Source organism: Meleagris gallopavo, chromosome 4 (assembly GCF_000146605.3).
Source record: "Meleagris gallopavo isolate NT-WF06-2002-E0010 breed Aviagen turkey brand Nicholas breeding stock chromosome 4, Turkey_5.1, whole genome shotgun sequence".
Lineage (NCBI taxonomy): Eukaryota > Metazoa > Chordata > Aves > Galliformes > Phasianidae > Meleagris > Meleagris gallopavo.
Window position 1 is genome coordinate 16,595,106 of NC_015014.2, and position 18,181 is coordinate 16,613,286.

An 18,181-nucleotide genomic window follows, 5' to 3' on the forward strand; every position below is an offset into this window, starting at 1 on the left:
AATAAGTAACTGGAAAACGTTTCAGGAATTCTACTTGCTGGAAGAAAAAGGCATGTATGTTGAGGTTAGTGTGGCAACAGCTCTACTTTAGCCAGCAGTCATTGTGCTTGCAGGTACCCATGAGAAGGCCTGCAGCTGTTTCTATCTTCAAGTCACTTGCTGTGACCCTTGTACTTTCATTTTTGTTGCCACTCTGGCTCTGTGACAGTGGCCTTGCAACCAGAACAATGCCCATTGCCACGTGGAAAGTGCATGAGTGAAAAGAGCAAGATACAGGTCACCAGCACTGATAGTAAGTCATGACCAGCTGTATGACTTGGCATCAGAAAAGTCTGAAGTATTTTAACAGGGCCTGCTATCGTTTGAAAGATTTATCTAAAGAGCTGCTTTTGTCAGGCGTTTTGTCCCTCTGATAGGATTCCTCCTGAGGTCACTGAATGGATCATTACAATCCAGTGTGTTCCTTACTTGTGAATCAAAAAAACAGAACATTTTCCTGCCACACTTAATATCCTAACACCTTACAGCACTAGGATGTTTAATTGCCAAAAAATTCATAACACTTGACATTAAATAGTCAGTAAAATAATCTGCTCTAGAATCTTATGGAATAATGCTAATAATTGTGCTGTCTTAAGCTGGGTTTCTTCCCACAGGTATTTCTTTGTCACCATAGTAACATGGTGCGTTACTTTTTAATGCTTTTGATGTATGCCCCACAGCTGAAAACCTAGTATCCTACAAATGACAGAGACATCCAAAACAAGTAGCATATGATCCATATCAACTCTGTTCCACTTTCTGCTGTATTCATACACAATCAGCTGATTACCAGCTGAAAAGGACAGCTTTAAAATTCGCTTGAATGGTTTCTCGTGACTCAGCAGAAGTACAGACACACGAAATAAAAGGAGTTGTCAAAGCCTGAACAGAAAAATTAGATTTCATGGGTGAGATGCCCAGAAGGCCTCAGCACAGCCCAGGAGATCTTAGTGATGGCTCAAAAGGCAGTGGACAGGTATCTATTCTACAAACTTTTCCTGCTCAAAGACTTCTCTCTCTTCCCTCGAGCTTCTGTTTGTCTCAATTCCTGGGTTGAGCTATCAGTGCAGGACTCCTTACAGAGACTCTTTGGGGAGCAGTCAGCCCACAGTCAGTGAATAAGAGCTGCTCTGTGGTATTAGGGCAATTAGATACCCACCAGGATTGCATCAACTCTGCAGGGTCTACTGCTTTGTTGCTAAAATAAGAAAAAGGCATTTCAAGGTTTTGGGTTTTTTTTGTTTTTAACTTGGCAGTGCAGCTTCAGGAAATACAGTGAGTGACAGCTGCTGAAGATGGGAAGTGAAGTTGTTTCCATGTTTCCAGGGAACAAGAAATCTCTGATGAAGTAAGCACAGAATGATATCCCACAGCTAAGCTTGTGTTAATGATCCAGTAGATTTGACCACTGCAGACATAGCTATAGGAGACAATTGTTTTCCTCTGTCTCTGCACTGCCATTGCTCAGCCAGTAACAAGTGTGACCACACAGATATACATGGGCAGCTTTTTCTCAGGAAAAAAAAGGAGGTGTACCTCTGCTCGTAGTTTTCTCTAGGTAGATAGGGATTTTCATTTCACTCAGACTACAGATTTCTCCACTGTCAAGGATCTCATTTCAGTTGTTGAAGAATATAAGACCACTTCACAACTTCAGACCACCATATTTTGCTGTAAATCACGTTGCTCCTCTCTGAGCCAGGCAATTTCAGCACAAACTGAAGTAGCAGTATGTGCTAAGTGGATCAGTAAAATCAGTAAAGGAGCACCTGTGAATCACAGAATCGCAGGGGTTGGAAGGGACCTCAAGTGATCATTGAGTTCAACCCCTCCACTAAAGCAGGTTCCCTAGAATAGGTCGCACAGGTAGACACCCGGATGAGTCTGTCTTGAATATCTCCACAGAAGGAAATTCTGCAACCTCTCTGGACAACCTGCTCCTGTGCTCTGTCACCCTTACCATAAAGAAGTTTTTTCTGCATGCTTTTATGGAACTTCCTATGCTCAATTTTTAAGCCATTGCTCCTTGTCCTATCACTACACACCACCAAGAAAAGCCTGGCCTCTTTCATTTGCCTCCCGACTTCCTTTAGATATTTATAAATATTAATTAGATCCCCCGTCTTTTTCCCAGGCTGAACAGACCCAAGTCATTCAGCTTTTCTTCATACAGGAGATGCTCCAGACCCTTTAACATTTCTGTGGCCCTCTGCTGGACCTCTAAGAGATCCCTGCCTTTTTCAAACTGGGGAGCCCAGAACTGAACACGGTATTCTAAATGCGGCCTCACCAGGACAGAGTAGGGGGGAAGGATCACTTTCTTCAACCTGTTGGCCAAGCCCCTTTTAATGTACTCCAGGATAGCATTGGCCTTTTTGGCCATGAGGACACACTGCTGTCCAACAGAACACACAGATCCTTCTCTGCAAAGCTCCTCTCCAGCAGGTCATCCCCTAACCATACTGATTCATGCAGTTATTCCTCCCCAGGTGCAAGACTCTATACTTGCTCTTGTTAAACCTCATCAGCTTCCTCTCTACCCATCTCTCCAGTCTGCCCAGGTCTTGTTGAATGGCAGCACAGCTTTCCAGTGTGTCAGCCTCTCCTCCCAGCTTTGTATCATCAGCAGTCTTACTGAGGTTGGACTCTAACCCTTCATCCAGCTTGCTGATGAAGATGTTGAAGAAGATCAGACCCAGCACTGAACCCTGGGACCACTTCTAGTTACAGTCAGACTCTGTGCTGCTGATGACAACCCTCTGAGCCCTACAAGTCAGCCAGTTCTCAATCCACCTCACTGTTCATGTATCTATCCTATACTTTCTAAGTTTCACAACAATTTAAGTGGATTAAAGTGAAATCTTTACAACTTGAGAGTGGCTTCCAAGCAGAGTACTCTCCTTCCAAGCAACTGAAGCAGCCACAGGTCACAGATTTGTGGACACTGGGTAAGCTTGTCGGGAGGTAAAATGTTCTACATGCAAGGAAATTGGCTATTCAATAGATTTAACAGTGGCTTAACTTTGCATCTTCCATAGCTCTGCTGCTCTAGTCTGTATTTACAAATCTTAAATTTGGGACACAGAGAAGCCATTTCACCATTACAAACAATTACAAGAAAAAGCCAAAAATGTTTGTCTTCTATAGCAAACACCAGGCATCATGTACAACACATCACACAAATCCAACCCCACCTTGCACATGTTACTCTCACAGGAGATTGAGTAGAAAACCAAACACATTGGACTATAGCCTAATACATGCTGTGTATTTTTCATTCTGGCAGGAGTCTTTGGGAATAACGGCACTTTCTCAGCTTATTTACCCATAGAATTATAGAATCACTAAGGTTGGAAAGGACCTCCAAGATCATCCAGTCCAACTGTTCACCTACCATCAACATTTCCCACTAAATCGTGTCCCTCACTACAACATCTAAATGTTTCTTGAACACTTCCAGCATCAGTGACTCTATCACCTCCCTGGACAGCCCATTCCAGCATCTGACCACCCTTTTGGAGAGTAGAGGTATTTCCTAATGTCCAACCTGAGCATACTGTATCAACCTAGTACAGAATCCCAAAATACTGTTTCCTGGTAGGTTTTCCTGATTTCATAAGTAGATTTTTAAATTTAAACTAAAGATTACTTATGCATGAAACAAATAGCATCAAATCTAAAACTCTGTCTTCTGTTACAGATATCTATGTTCGATTGCACTTTGCTGTTTTCTGAATATCTCTCCTATATTCCTGTTGCATGTTGGTCCTTCTTCAAGCTGTATAGCTGGGATCAGCATACTTGTTTGTTTGTCTTCCAATGAAACTCTCATATGTCCTATACTTAATCAGGAGGCCCTTCATACTTGTTAAAATACTTGTGACAACTTTTTCTGAGAATATTAGTTTGAGAATTCTATCACTACTTGTAATAAATTAACTTCGGAATGAAAACACTTGTGTAAAATTTTAAAAATGGTGATACAGTTCTTATTAAGCCAGCATTGCTTTTATCCTTTACTTTCTTTTCAAGCAAATTTACTTGCATGAAATGTAGAAACAGTAATAACGACAATATGTTTTCCTCCTTGGAGAGATTTTAGTAGCAGTTGAAAGCACCACAGATTATTTTAATGGAGCTGATTCAAATATGAATGAAAACCTCTACTTAGAGCTTTTTTTTTAATTTCTTAAAATAGGCAAAAGATATGGCCTGATTTTATTGAAATACTATTTTCAATGAGTATGGAGGCAAGACATCAACTCCTACATGAGCAAAAGAAATTCTTCACAATATGTATTACCATAGTGAAGGGAAATATTTTACACCTTGTGAATCAAATGCCTGTTTGTTGACTGGTGTCCCAGCAGCCACTGCTACAGCCATCTTAGAGAACATAATTATTTCTTTCTATGATGGGATTAGAAATATCCTGAGCAGCCTCATTTCCCTGTTGTGGAGATATACACCCCTGAAGCTGAAAGGGTCACCTCCAAATACTTGGTTTTTGCACCGCATCAGTGGTCAGCATAGCCTTTCTAGGCCCAGCACAGAATAAAACGATGACAGCTTAATCTTGTTACGTTTAGGAGCATCTCTTTCACCACACAGAGTGGTGGGTTTTTTTTTTTCTTTTTGTTTGTTTATTTTGGTTTTTGTAATGTCATGCTGACCCAGAACATCTGATTTTCTGTTTGTTGCAGTATTTTGTAATTACAACACATTAGTATGGTCTTTGATCCAGCACTGACACCTTTGCCTTCCCACACTGCTCACCACTGGCACTTTCCCCAAACTTTTATATCAGTACTTGAAACATACACATATGCATATAAAAACAATGGGAGAGAGACAGATAAGAACATACAAGAAAATATGGCACAGGTAGCTCATTTATTCCTCACCTTCCCTATTTTGGATTAGAGGTGATATATTAGCAATGGATAGCATACAAGCACAACCTGGGGGTGCTGCACTATTTTCCATAACAAGATATGCTTCCATGAAGGAGAACAGCCTCATCGTTACGGAGTTTCTGGCTTTACCGCAGCCCATTTATTGTACAGCCAAGATAGCTAGATGATACATAAAAAGAAACGAAATGACTCAGCTTTCACTTCCATGGAACAGCAGAAGGGTCCCTGCACTGTGACATAAGAAAAAATTACATCTACTTGTTTTTATTCAGGGACTAGTAGGTAAGGATACCTCCAGGAGAGTTCAGAAAGAGCTCCAGTGCTGCTGAAGTCTGCCACTTGATATTTTAAACAGAAAAAGCCAAAGGAAGATAGATTACTCAATGTCTACAAGAGGACACAGAGATGTCACAGAATCACTTCAAAGTTGCTGGGAGGGAATGAGCAGCTTGACTTTTATGTCTAGATTGGTACTTTCTATTGGGGACTGATGAAGTGTTGTGAGCTTCCTGTCTCTGTAATTTGAGGCTGTTAGGACCCATGTATGGTATTTTTTAAGGTGAGTTCACATTAAGAGACCAAAGGTTCCCTGGAAATGTGAGTTTTGTTCCTGGTAGACAGTGCCTCTGCTCTTTGCAAGGACTGTTTGATATGCATTTGGATTCTGACGTAAACTTTCCCTTCCAGCCTAAGCTCATCAATAAAAGATGTGTGACTACGTCAGTGAAATGTTCATATCCTGTGAAGGTCACTGGCTACAATACCTAGTGCAAAAGTAGGGGTTGACATTGGTTTTCTGTGCTTTATTTCTCATGCCATAACACTGTGTCACTTTGCAATAGTAAATAATTACTACTGTAGGACCTGACTCTGCCATACTTATGTTCACAAGGAATAAAAAAGCAAAGAAAAGTCTCAACCACAACCACCCTTTCAGCTAATGCCTCGGGACAGAAAGGCATCTAATCCATACTTTAACTATGAAAAAGAAAAAGCATTTGGAAAGCTTTCACCCGTTCAGAAATAAATGCTTGTTCTCCTTACAATTAACCACAGGTGGTTTGTTTGTTTGTTTGTTTGTTTTCCTAAGCAACGACGTTAGAAACAAGTTAAATCTATAGAAATATACTTCGGCTATGAAACACTGCACAGAGCTTAGTCACTACAATTAAAACCATACTATTTACTTGTCACACTATTTACATTTCCAGTCAGAATAAAGAGGCAGGCAGGTGCTGCAGCAAGCATAAGGAATAAGGAGATGAAAATTCCCATGTGTAAAGGTACCTAAAGATAAACTGTTTTCAGCCACTGTGCTGGTAGGACTCTCGCAAGATGCTAAGAAGCTGGAGGAACCTCTACTAGATGGTGCTTATGAAGCCCGAATGTGAACGTACCTTGTCAAAGCCTGGGATTGCTCTGGGGTCACACTGTGAAGTCTACTCCTACAGCTCAGCTCTGAGCCCTGTGTAAATGGCTCCAGGAACAGCAAACGTGGTGGCGTTTCTACAAATAAATCAAAGGAGAAAAGTGATTTAGCTTGGGAAGGCAATGGGATGAAGCCTTTCTGGCATGACTTTGCTCTGTCTCACCCCCTGCTGCATGGGGAAACACAGTCCATGGCACTGGAGACAAAGCAGATTGGGATCACCGTGGCATGGGATGGTCATGCCGAGCAGAAATGCCCATTTTCAAACGCCATAAAAGAAGTGTTGAGAGGCCCACCTCACACTGGGCTAGCGTTGGTCCTGATTAACGCTATAGGTCAGTGTGAAGGAATGGTTTTGCTTTTCAAATGGCATTCTGAGGCTGATCTTGCCCACTCTTTGAGAAACTGCAGCACTAAAAAAGCAGTAATATTTTCCCAACCATGCTCTCCACAAATTCAGGGCACAGGGCTGTGAGGAAATACAGCTGAAATTGTGGATGAGAGAATGAAATGCAATTATGACCACCATCCCATTCATCCCCACCTTTAGATAGTCCCTGACCCAAAATGGTATCTGTTGGCCCACAGAACAGTCTCCTTCAGACCAATGCAAGGTGTGGCCATCACAAGGGCAGTCACTAGTGCTCCTTGCTGTCCCACAGCAGCTCCCTCGCCTGCTCCTTGTGGTGAGGGTTCGGAGGGTACCTGGCCTCATGAAGAAAACACAGCACTGAGAAGAGAAATGCATAGTTCATGTGATGTCTGGCAAGCTGGATATTTAAAGCTGTTTAAAACTTTTAAAATTGGTGTGTAAAAGAAGACCCATCAGTTAATGTCAAAATACCTTTTGGGCACCAAAAATAAGGGGCTGTGAAGTGATAGATCTGCTTGTCACATGCTCCATAACAGCCAGGGTATGCTAATCTGGAGCTGACAAAGATGGGACAATGCCTTCTTAACCCACTTCAGTAAAGATTTGTGGAAAGATGTGCGTGTAACAGAAGAGAATAATCTTTATGTATGGAGGGTTTAGTCAACCTGATGTATGGCTGCCACAAGACTGTCATCAGTGTGGTTCATTCCTCTGAATTCCCAGGAAATCTGCTAGTGCTAAGTCTTGTCGAGAAAGATGTTCATTTTCACAAGTAATCTCAGTTCTGTGATGCTGTTACAGTATCTTGTGAGGCTAGACTTTATCCAGCATAGCCAAGGTCAGCACTTGGAGCTCAATTCTCATTTTAGAAGTTTCTTACGGGTGGCAAAAGGTACCATCAGCCAAAATCAGTATCAAAATGAGCCCCTTCCTTCTAAGAACTCACGCAGGCACAGGGACATGGCATTATTTTTCCCAGCCTTCTGACGGAGAGATTTATTGGGAGTGAGGCCAGGTAGCCTTGTGCAGATCCCTTTTTGGGAGCACTGGGAGCAGCATTCCTCTGTCCACTTTGGGAAGCAGCAGCAGCAGTTATAAACACAGCACGTTCCTCACTTCCCTGGGTTACAGGCGCCATCTCTTGGCAACTGCTGAAACTTGAGCTGTTTTATTTCAGACGGACAGCCCACTTTGTGATGTTACTGCCTCCTTCCACAATGACAATATCCTACCAGTCAGAAAGAGCAACCCCATCTCTGTGGGCACTTGACACGTGATTTTGATTTTCCTGCCTAACTGTTCAGAACATTAACTCCCACAGCCAGAGCTGGGACCATTACCTCCTGTCTGTGAGCTGCCCCTTTGGAACTTGGCATACCACAGTGCAACCATAAAGAAAGCAAGGTTTTGGTGTACCCCAGGGCAACGGTGTTTTTTAAAATATGTTTATTGTGGCTGCAGTGACGTATCAGTAAGGGGGCTGCAAGCTGGTCCAGACAACAGCAGCATTTTGCATCCTCCAGCTGGACCCCTCACCTTGTTTTTCACTGTTCCACACCTAGACCAGCATGCAGGAACCCTGCTTGCAAGTACTTGCCAGCTCTGCGGTCACCTGCAAGAGGGAAGAAAGAACTGAAGTTTGGCAAGCCCAGGGCAGGTATAGTCTCATGCATAGTGCTGGGTGGTGGGAGATGCCTTACCTGCGCAACACAGTAAAGTGGTGGTGAGTTCGCTGGGCAGCACGTAGAGGCAAAATCAGCTCTCTGGTCTGTCAGCTGTGTCAGCAGCTCGGGGCTAGCATCTGGCATGGTCTGCCTAATGCTGTCTCTCAGCCTGCAATTTGAGGCCAGGCAGGAGAATGTGTCAGTGTGTGGGGTGGGCTTTTGCAAGGACCCTGGTGCATTTAACCTCCAAACCACAGTGCACTGCCAAAATTTGATGACATGGTCTGTGGGGAAAACTTCCCTGATGCCATGGGAGAAGTTAAGCTCATACAGACAGATTTCAGGTGCAAAAGCTTGGCTAAATTAAGCATGCATTTCCGGGAGCACCACCAGAGGGTGAGGAGCCTTTACCTCTTCTTGAAGTCAAGGAAATTCAGCTCATTGTACTGTCCACAGAGCTGGTTGGCCTTTTCCAAGAAGGCAGGCAGCTCTGCTCCCATTTGCTGTCGCTGTGTGGCACAAGAGAGGAGGATTTCTATAACCAGGACCATACATACATAGATTTTGGGGGGATGCAGGAGCTGGAGAGGGAGGCGGTGGACAACACCAAGGAAGTCTATGCTGTGTGAAACAAAAGGCACCCCTCCCAGCTACCTTGCTGTCAAGGCAGGTTGAAGCATCCTTGGCAGAGCAGCACTCCCTGATGACATTTTCAGAGGCATCGTACAGCTTGCCAAGGAAGACATCAGGGACATTGGTGTGCCTCCGTGCCAGTTCAAACATGTACCTGCAGCATGACAAGAAAAACAACTTAGAATTTAGCACTGGCTGATCCCATCAAAGCTGCCAGTTCTTGGATGCAGCAGCAATGTACAGCCTGCACTTCCAAACCCTTCTCCTCATAGCATGTAGGTTTCTTTAGGCTACTAAAAAAAGAGAGAAAAATTCAAATAATAATTAAATTATGTGATAAAGAGAAGGAGTAAGGAAACTAGTTGCAGTGGGTACTGGAGTACAGACCTTCCAGTGTGGAGGGCCCCATTATCATCACACAATTGCTTGTCGGTTGGCTTCTGCAGCTCAGGCAGTTTGGGGGCCACAGCTGGTTGCAAGGCAGAGATGCAGAAGTAGTTTTGCATGATGTTTTTTCCTGCACAGCAGTCAGCAAACCTTTTGTCTTTGGCTGATAGTGTGGTGCAGATCTTTGTGGTGTGCTCCGACAACTGCAGAGGGAGGAGAAGAGGAAATGTGTAGCTTGGTATACTGCTCGGGGAGCCTCCCAGAACAAAAGTGGCTCAGGACAGTCCTACCTTCTGCTGAATGCAGTCTTCGGCCACTGAGTCACAGCACTGGGAGAACACCTCAGCTGCATCCTCTGCCAGAGGAGAAAGGTCCTCAAATGAAGCACTTGGTATCTTTTGGGCAAGCATGGTCAGGTAGCTGGGCAGACACAAAACATAGAGGGAACTGAAGAATTTCAACCCATCTATTCCATAAACTTAAGTAGAAACCATAAGCATGTCTAGTATTTTTGTATCTGTACTTTTGCCTTTCCCCACACACCGTGCATGCCACCCACAAGTATAGCACCCAAGCACTCTCATACAGACCAACCAGCCTTATTCCACTGGAGGTAACCTCCATCTTTGCTGGAATATATCTTGGTGAAAAACAGAAAGGAACTGCCATCTGAAATAGGATAGCACTCCCATCTAACGAGCAGAAAATACTTTATCCCTTTTTTACCTGAACTTCATTTTGTCCTTCCCATATCCTGTTAAGCGGGAGCAAGCTCTGTTCGACATCAAAGTGAGTAGGGAAAGAGTTTTTCTTTGCAGTTTCTGCAAAAAGAATACGCAGCAGTAGAGTGGATGTTAGGGTAGAGACATCCTTCAGGAAAAATGGGTAACTCTTCCCAGGCAAGGTAAAAAATACTGTACTTGGCAAGCTGCTGCTTGGCTATGCTGTGAGCAGCCCTGTAATTCAGCCTAATTTTACTACTGGCTGCAAAAGGCAAAAATAATTCTTCTCATGCCGAGTTTCGAAGATAATTAGAGTTTCATGAAAATTGTCCCACCATCATCTGGGTGAATTTCCCACCAACTTCGTGTGTATCTGGAAATTCAGTGTGGTGACCAGTAATTTGAGTGGGGCCAGGGCTGAGCCAACCTTGGCTATGGGCATCTGTGGGGAAAATGAACAAAAGGGAAAAGCAGGCTGTGGGGGCAGACTCACCTCCTTCAAGAAGCAGACAGTGGGCGATGGTGATATGCAGCAAGTGGAGACCATGGAGAGGAAGTTCCTGGTGGAGCCCAAGAGCACAGGCAAAGGCGCCTGGCTGTAGCTACTGACATACTCATGCAGGAACCTGCGTCAGAGGCAACCCTCAGACACCCCAGGACCAGGTGCTTGGTTGCAGATGTGTTGTATGGGAATATCATAGCTATACTAGGGATGTCAGCCCTGCAGGAACCTTCCTGTGCTGCTGGCTTAATGTATCAATCCATCAACCCACCTGATAGCCCCTCTCTAACCACTTGCATGGCCACCTCCATCTCTCATTCATTTTGGATAATCCTGTCCTTGGGGCCTGCACAAATCCAAAATACACCAACATTTTGTTTGGATGCACCTGCAACTCCAGAAAGGAGTTGGCCAAGAGCCAAGACAGTTGCTTCTGCTTTGGACAACAGTGCAGGGGCAAGATGGGAAGAGACATGTGTAGTGCTGTGATCTACAGGGATTATCACCTCCTGGCCCCTGTAGATAGCTGCAGCAATTAATATGGTGTTTTTTATGATCAAAGCACTTTTGCAAAGTGACATGGCTACTCCTGATAGAGAGCTTGGTGGCCCTAAGTGACAGAGATGCACACCTTCTCACTCCATCTCAGAAAGAAAAGGATAGGCTTTAAGATAAACATCAAGAATCCTTTCAGATTGCTTTCCAATTTTCAGCTACTGTTTTCCAGTCTTTGGACGGCTTGTGTGCTCCCTGGCTTGGCATCACAGCAAGACCAAGCACTTTTTCCAGCCCAGCTCAGCCTGCTGTCTCTTACCTGTCAGCAAAGTCCTTCGGATCCTTCTTGAACGCCTGACAGAGTTCCTCATTGGAAAGCTCAACATAGTGGGGCAGCTGGCGCGGTGGGTGCTCTAGGGCAGCCAGGCACAGCTTCTGCTCCAGACCTTGGTGGAGACAGCAGGCGGCTGTACCCGGATGGTCAGGGAAAGGCGAGTCAGGGCTGCAGGACTTGGCTGACAGGGCTGAAGACTGTGGGAAGGGAAGATGCTGCTTGCCCAGGGCTGGAGAACACTCCCCTGAATCAAATGCATCCTCAGTTTTAGGGACCACCGGCTGGTTGTGGTCAACATACCCCAGCATCGTAGCAGGAAGGGTCAACACCATCAGCACAGCAGGTCTCCGCCAGTGAGACAATCTCATGCACGAGGTGGCTGATCTCCTTGAAGGTGGCATTGGAGAATTTCCTGCTGTTCATTATGAGGGTCCTGGGATGGCAAAATGACAAGAGGATGAATTTGCTGCATTTCCTAAATACCTACATCAACAACAGCCTGAGAAAACACTAACAAAACCACCTGGAAAGCATCAATGCAAGTCCTTCAAGAACCAGGGGCACATTCTGAAAAAGCATTGCCAGGCTGGAGGTGGCAGGTCTTTGCCTGGAGACCTTGGGTGCATTAGCTCTTCATTATTTGACCACATAGCAGTCTTGTGGAGTTTAACTACAGAGGAAGCCTTTCTTCAGTAGAGAGGCACATTAAGAGCAATAGGAGCTCTCGTTTGCAGGGAATAAATAAATGAGCAAACAAATCTGCCTGTTTCTAAGGTATTGTTTAATTCTGAGGAGATCTATGCTAAAAGAAGGGTAAATATTGTAGGAGGTACCTACATGGTTCGGAAGTCATCCTTCCCCATGGTCTTGAACTCTTGGCAGACTTTGTCCCGAACATATGGTCTACCTGTAGACAAGGAAAAAGGAGGATGTGGGATCAGTTCACCAATTCTGCTTAAGTGGATGCCTCCTTCCCAGTGACCTTTCTTAATGCAGAAAAAAACCTAAACAGTACTGCTCAGCTCCATTGAATTTACTGTAGAAAATAGCTCATGTCTTTCTCTTACAAAGGAAAAATAATTATTAAATACTTTATGATGAGGAGTTGTAATGGTGTCACTCTTCCTCCCAGAAGTTTACCCAGGGAAGTTTATACCATGTCTACATTTTATTCTCACTTCTCATTTCTTTTCTCAACGGTCGTATATAAGAATGTAAATCTTGCTCTACTCTTTGCTTAAGTGTTGTCTTTTCTTATGCAACAGCTTCTCCCCTCATGTCAGACCTACCATGTATTAGGAAAGCAGCTGTGGTACCCTGACTGTGCTGCTGCAGTTTGCATCCAGAGAAAGAGGGAGATGGAAAAATCCTCCCTGAAGTTGGGAGAAATGCAGGAAAAGGACACTTGCCCCTTGCCCACTCTGCAAGGGTGAAACAGGCAGTGTTGGTTTTTATCTGGAGCTGTGGAGGTCAGGAGCAGGTGGCAGCAAACACATCCCCACACACTATTGCATTCCTTGAAAATAGTATTGACTTTTTGCTGCAAAAGGCATCGTTTAGACTTTGATACCAGCAGGGTAAATACTGATACCCTGCTGGCCTTTCTACCGCAACTTTAACATAATTCTCGTAGGCTTTTAGACCAGAAGGATCTCCCTTGTTCTCCCAGGGGTTCCAGTCACAGCTGCATTCTCCTGTCCGTATCTCTCGTGCTGCTGCAAATCTCTGTTTTTGCAGTATGGCAGCCCCTGCCTCCACCAGTGTGGTGCAGGGTCATTTTACCCAACTGTGGGGTAAATCATATATCAGCCAAACGGCAAACTGCTTCAGAAAGAGGGAAGAAAAAACAAAAAAAGTAATTTTGCAAAGTTGCAATGGGAAAAGAAAAAAAAGGGTAAGTTTTTTAAAGAAGGTAAACTCTGAGGGTCCAGCATGAAATCAGAAGCCATTTTGGGGAGGATTTATCTACTGGCAACCAAACAAAGCTCTAGAAACAGAAAAACAAGGCAGAGGTAGGTGGCTAAACATAACAGCTACAAATCCTGGCAATTCTGCAGAGAAGACTGCATCTCTGAAGCAGAGAGAGATGAAGAGGAACAGTCAATACTCTTTTGTAATGGTTTAGAATTTTGTTGCTTTTGTTACTGGGGAGGTGGTCTCTGAAAGGAGAAAAAACCCAGAGGCTATCCTACAGCGAACATGAGTCTGTCCTGCTGTGGGTATGAGCGTCTTGAATTCTTCTTCATTTCCACATACAGCAGTGAAAACATATGTCTTGGCAGGGTTTTGGGGCAGATCTATGCTTCCCTACATCTTTTAGCAGAGAGCACAACACTAGGTGTTCAATTCACTTGGCTCCATACAGAAAAAGAACAGGGGATGGTAAACCTCATTTTTGAAATTCTTTATAAGCTCAAAATCATTAATACATTAATATGTACAGTATTATAGACCCTATTTAGTATGGGGCAGTAAACCCATTTCAGCCACAGCAGTACAAGGATTTTGAGAGTAAGCATTCTTACCTCGGTGTTCAGCGTGAGTTGCTATGAAAAGCAGGAGCAGGAAGGTAACAACCGCCTTCATGGTGTGGTGGAGCCACAGCAGAGCGTGGTCACCACTGATTTTCCTCTCCGTGCAAAAAAAGCAGCAGTGGGAAACCCAGCCCAGCATTTATATGGAGCTCCTGTGTGTCACTGGATGAATGATTAATCCTGGCTGCAGAGCAGGGGGCGAGCATCCTTGGCCCAGTGCTCCAGCACATCCAATTTGGGACTGATTTTAATAATTAACTCAGGGAAAACAGTAACACATTGCTATAGGACCCCACATAGGATTTTCCTGCCCTACATCACTGAAGATGGAGACGTGTAGGGAAAGTGTCCCTTGCACCCTACAAGCGCTAAGGATCATGCTATAAGTCTCCTTGTGAGGACAGAGGTGGCTCTTCTGGAAATTAGTGATTGGTGGGTGCCAGGCTTGGGAAGACAAATGGCTTGTACCATGGCTGGAAAATGCAGCAAAATGCAAAGTGCTTTTCCCTGCAAGATGTCCCATGGAAGCAAATATGCCAGCTGACACATTATGTAGGATGGTGACAGTCTTTCTAGATGTGCAGAACAATAACATAACAAAACACGATGTAGCCTGGATGCTCAAAAGCATTCGTGACCTTTAGAGAACTGAGGAGTGTTTGATTACCATTTCTCTATGGAAGACACCTGGATAATAGCCTATTTTGGTATAAACACTGATAGTCTGTCTCTTCTTTAACTATCCTATGTGATTCAGGCTGTAATTTTCCCATGGTGTAGTGCTGAATTGCCACCTATTCTCTCAGTTCTCAAGAAAAAAAAGAAAAACTTGGAAATCTGCTAAAAATAGCTTTAGAATAATTGCTCATGAACCCCTGCTGACAAGGGGTGCTTCACAGCTTTCTCTCTGGTGCTAAGCAGGGAAGAAGTGGTCAACAGCTGAGCTCTACCTCAGACCAGCTCCAGACCTGCAAGATGAACATTCATCTGCCCACAAAAAGCCATAAATGAATCCGACAAGAAGCAACAGTCATGTACATTACCTGGTGCAGGGCATTTCAGGGGCTCCATAGCTCCACTTCACTCATTTGGAAAACGTGTTTGGAGCCAAAGCAAGTTGGGTAATTACCCAGAGACTTTCCTAACTCATCTACAATCTAGCGAGTCTCCATTTAACAACATTTCTAAGCAAATAAATTACCAAAAAAATGTGCTTTTGAGAAGGAAATTGGTTGGAAATGCTGCATGAAACACTGAATGAAGCATTGGGATGAGCTATTTGGTGGTACGCTGAGGCAAACCTCCTCATTTTGCTTCCTTAGGGACAGTTGAGTAGTGGAAACCAACAGCTACCCCACTCGAGTGGGGCTCGAGTACTGTGTTGTTTTGGGCCCCTCACTACAAGAAAGACATTGAGATCCTGGAATGGGTTCAGAAAAGGGCAGTGAAGCTGTGAAGGGTTTGGGGCACAAGTCTTACGGGGAAAGGCTGAGGGAACTGGGATTGTTTGGTCTGGAGAAGAGGAGGCTCAGTAGAGATCTTATGGCTCTCAACAACTGCCTGAAAGGAGGCTGTGCTGAGGTGGAAGTTGGCCTCTTCACCCAGGTAACATGAACAGGACAAGAGATTTAAAGATAAAAATTTAAAGAAGGCTTTAAATTGTGCCAAGGTAGGTTCAGGTGGGATATTAGGAAGAATTACTTCTCCAAAAGAGTAGTAATGCATTGAAACAGACTGCCAAGGGAGATGATGGAGTCACCATTCCAGGAGGTGTTTAAGTAAAGGGTAGATGTAACACCTAGGGTCCTAAGTTTAGTGGGCAGTACTGGTGGTAGGGGGACGGTTGGACTAGATGATCTTAGAAGTCTTTCCCAACTTCAATGATTCCATGACATTTATCAACAGAGAAACAGTGGCAGTGAGGTCGTTGTGCTAACAAGGGGAGCTGACAATTCTGGGTCCTGCAGCCAAAAACATGTGCTGCTGAAGTCTCCAAGAAAGAAGTCAGACCAGTAATTTGGCTCCCAGCGCCCTGGAAGATTCCCTGCTCATCGGCTACCACTGGACAGGATGTCATGTCCCAGTGTTCCCTCTACCAAAAAAACAGGGCCACCCACAGGATGTGAGCCTGCCAATGAAGTCCTTAAAGCATACTTGTCTTGTCTCACTGCTGGAATGGTGCTGGTGGAAAAGGGCTGTGAGGTGGTAGGGAGATGGACAAAGGGAGGGTGGGGGAGTATTTGGTAGAGTTGAGTATGGGAGCTGCCCAGGAAGCAAGAAACCAAGGAAGGTGATGCTGAGCCACTCAGGAGGTGTGTATCCACCCCTGTGCATGGGCATATGGCAGTGGCTCATCCCAAAGGTACTTCTCCATCACCAAGCACAAAGAAAGGCATGATCATGTTCTGAGTACCAACGGGGGGAATAAGAGGGGCTCGGGTGGCTGATCTGGTGCTTGGGATGCTGAGGAAGATGCTGCCAGTATCTCTGTCCTTGTGAGCTCACAGGGAGGATTCCCCCCATCACCAGGGTGACAGGGTCCCCATTATCTGCTCAACAAAGGAACTTCTCCCCAGCATCTTTCCAGACCATCAGACACATCAGTGTCTAGGGAGGTGGGGGGCTGAGTGGATACAAGGATGGTGAGGGCCCAGCAGGGGCCCAGCAGAAGGCACAATGGGCACTCCAGAGGCCAGGGCAGAGTGCCCCCCAGCCGCCAGAACAAGAAGAATCGGAGGTTTTCAAACACGCCACTGGACAAGAAAAAAGGTGACAGTAAATTATATTGGCCTGTGCAATTGTAATTAAAATCAGCTACATGCTTAATGCTCCCCATTGAGTTGCCTTAGCAGGGTATACACGTGTCTGTGTCACCTACTACTACTGGAAAAAAAGATGAATGCCACTGACTGCCTTTCTACCACCGTGCTCTGCTGGGAAAAACAAAGCCAATCCTCACAGCACCGTGAGAACAGGACCAGTCGCAACACCAAGATTAGCATCACCTGCAGCCCCTCACCTGTCCACTCAGCCTCACCAAAGAAGACCTCTTAATAAACTCCCTAAGATGCATCCAGAATGTGATATGATGTGGGGCATGAGATATGGGATGTGGGATATTGGATGCGACTATAGCAATGTGCAGCCACAAAAAAGGCTCCCCAGCCAAACCACTCACTCTATTCCACATCTCAATCACAGAGTCCAGAGGGCAAAAATCCTCATTTTTAGATTAAATCCCCTTTCCCCTCATGTAGAGGCATTAAAGGAGGCAATTGTGACTGACAGCTATTATTCTAACTCCAGCATTTCATAATGAAATTATTACAAAGTGAATTTGTATAAAACAATAGGTATAAAAGGTACAAAGAAGAAAAATAATCACATATATTAAACAAGAACTTCAGTATTCATTAAATCAGTTCCTGAGATTATTAAAAGGTTTCTAAAAAAAATCAACCATTACCCACAATATTCTCCCAGGGGATGTTTTGGCTCCCTTCATCCCCACTGTGTTGCTTCATTTATTTTGTACAGCAGCCATTACCTGAACTGCATGTTGTTTTTTTTCTCATTTCCAACGTGCATCCAATTCTCTCAAACTAGATCAGCCAGTACTTCTTTAGTTTGTATTTACTCATCACATAAATGTGAGCAGGCTCACTGAAGTGAGTTCCACTTCTTATCTGCTCTTTAACTACTTTAAGCCAACGCTACACCATACACACTTAAAGACTGTCTGAAGGAAACCCCTGCCATTTCCCTGAACTTTGATTTCTGCAGTTATCTGTGAATCACCTGGAGCTGCACCTGTATTTATGCCAGCACGTGAAGGGCAGAGATATTGCAGAGATGAAGCATGGCTCCCCAACATCCCATGGGTTGGGACAGACATCAGCCCTAACTCAACAGCCCCAGGGCGGCCCCCTCACAGCAACGCTACCCCAGCCTCTGCTTTTCCACTTGCTCCTTGAAACAAATAAACAGAAACTACAAGGAAAAAAAAAAAAAGCAGACATGCCTTTTCCTGCCTTTCCTTCCTACTTTCCCCTTTCCACTTTCTCCTTGCCTTTCCCCTGCTTTCTCCTCACTCTCTCCCTTTCACCTTGTGCCTCTCCTTTCCATTTCCCCTTGCCTTCCTACTTTCCCT

At 44.6% G+C, this 18,181-nt stretch overlaps 1 protein-coding gene and 1 long non-coding RNA gene across 2 annotated transcripts; one reads left to right on the plus strand and one right to left on the minus strand.

Annotated features, from left to right (window-relative positions):
* Positions 1-8,189: 8,189 nt before the first annotated feature.
* GC (GC vitamin D binding protein) lies at positions 8,190-14,151 on the minus strand. The gene is made up of 12 exons (XM_003205643.4): positions 14,023-14,151; positions 12,335-12,404; positions 11,798-11,930; positions 11,483-11,694; positions 10,660-10,792; positions 10,171-10,265; positions 9,735-9,864; positions 9,445-9,647; positions 9,079-9,211; positions 8,836-8,933; positions 8,461-8,593; positions 8,190-8,372 (listed from the first exon to the last, which is right to left on the minus strand). The coding sequence occupies exons 1-12, from the start codon at positions 14,081-14,083 to the stop codon at positions 8,319-8,321; spliced, it is 1,455 nt and encodes a 484-aa protein (XP_003205691.1). The 5' UTR covers positions 14,084-14,151; the 3' UTR covers positions 8,190-8,318.
* A 1,252-nt stretch (positions 14,152-15,403) lies between these two features.
* Positions 15,404-17,103, plus strand: LOC109367207. Its single transcript, XR_002114072.1, has 2 exons — positions 15,404-16,800; positions 16,884-17,103. It is a non-coding gene; the product is annotated as an uncharacterized LOC109367207 (long non-coding RNA).
* The last annotated feature ends 1,078 nt before the right edge of the window (positions 17,104-18,181 follow it).

What these genes read in the sequence shown, in the direction of transcription:
- GC (XM_003205643.4), bottom strand. Translation starts at nt 14,083, where the DNA reads ATGAAGGCGGTTGTTACCTTCCTGCTCCTGCTTTTCATAGCAACTCAC. An exon ending in AAGACTGCATTCAGCAGAAG is followed by an intron (nt 9,648 to 9,734) that starts GTAGGACTGTCC and finishes CTCCCTCTGCAG; the next exon opens with TTGTCGGAGCACACCACAAA. An exon ending in CACTTTACTGTGTTGCGCAG is followed by an intron (nt 8,373 to 8,460) that starts GTAAGGCATCTC and finishes TCCCTCTTGCAG; the next exon opens with GTGACCGCAGAGCTGGCAAG.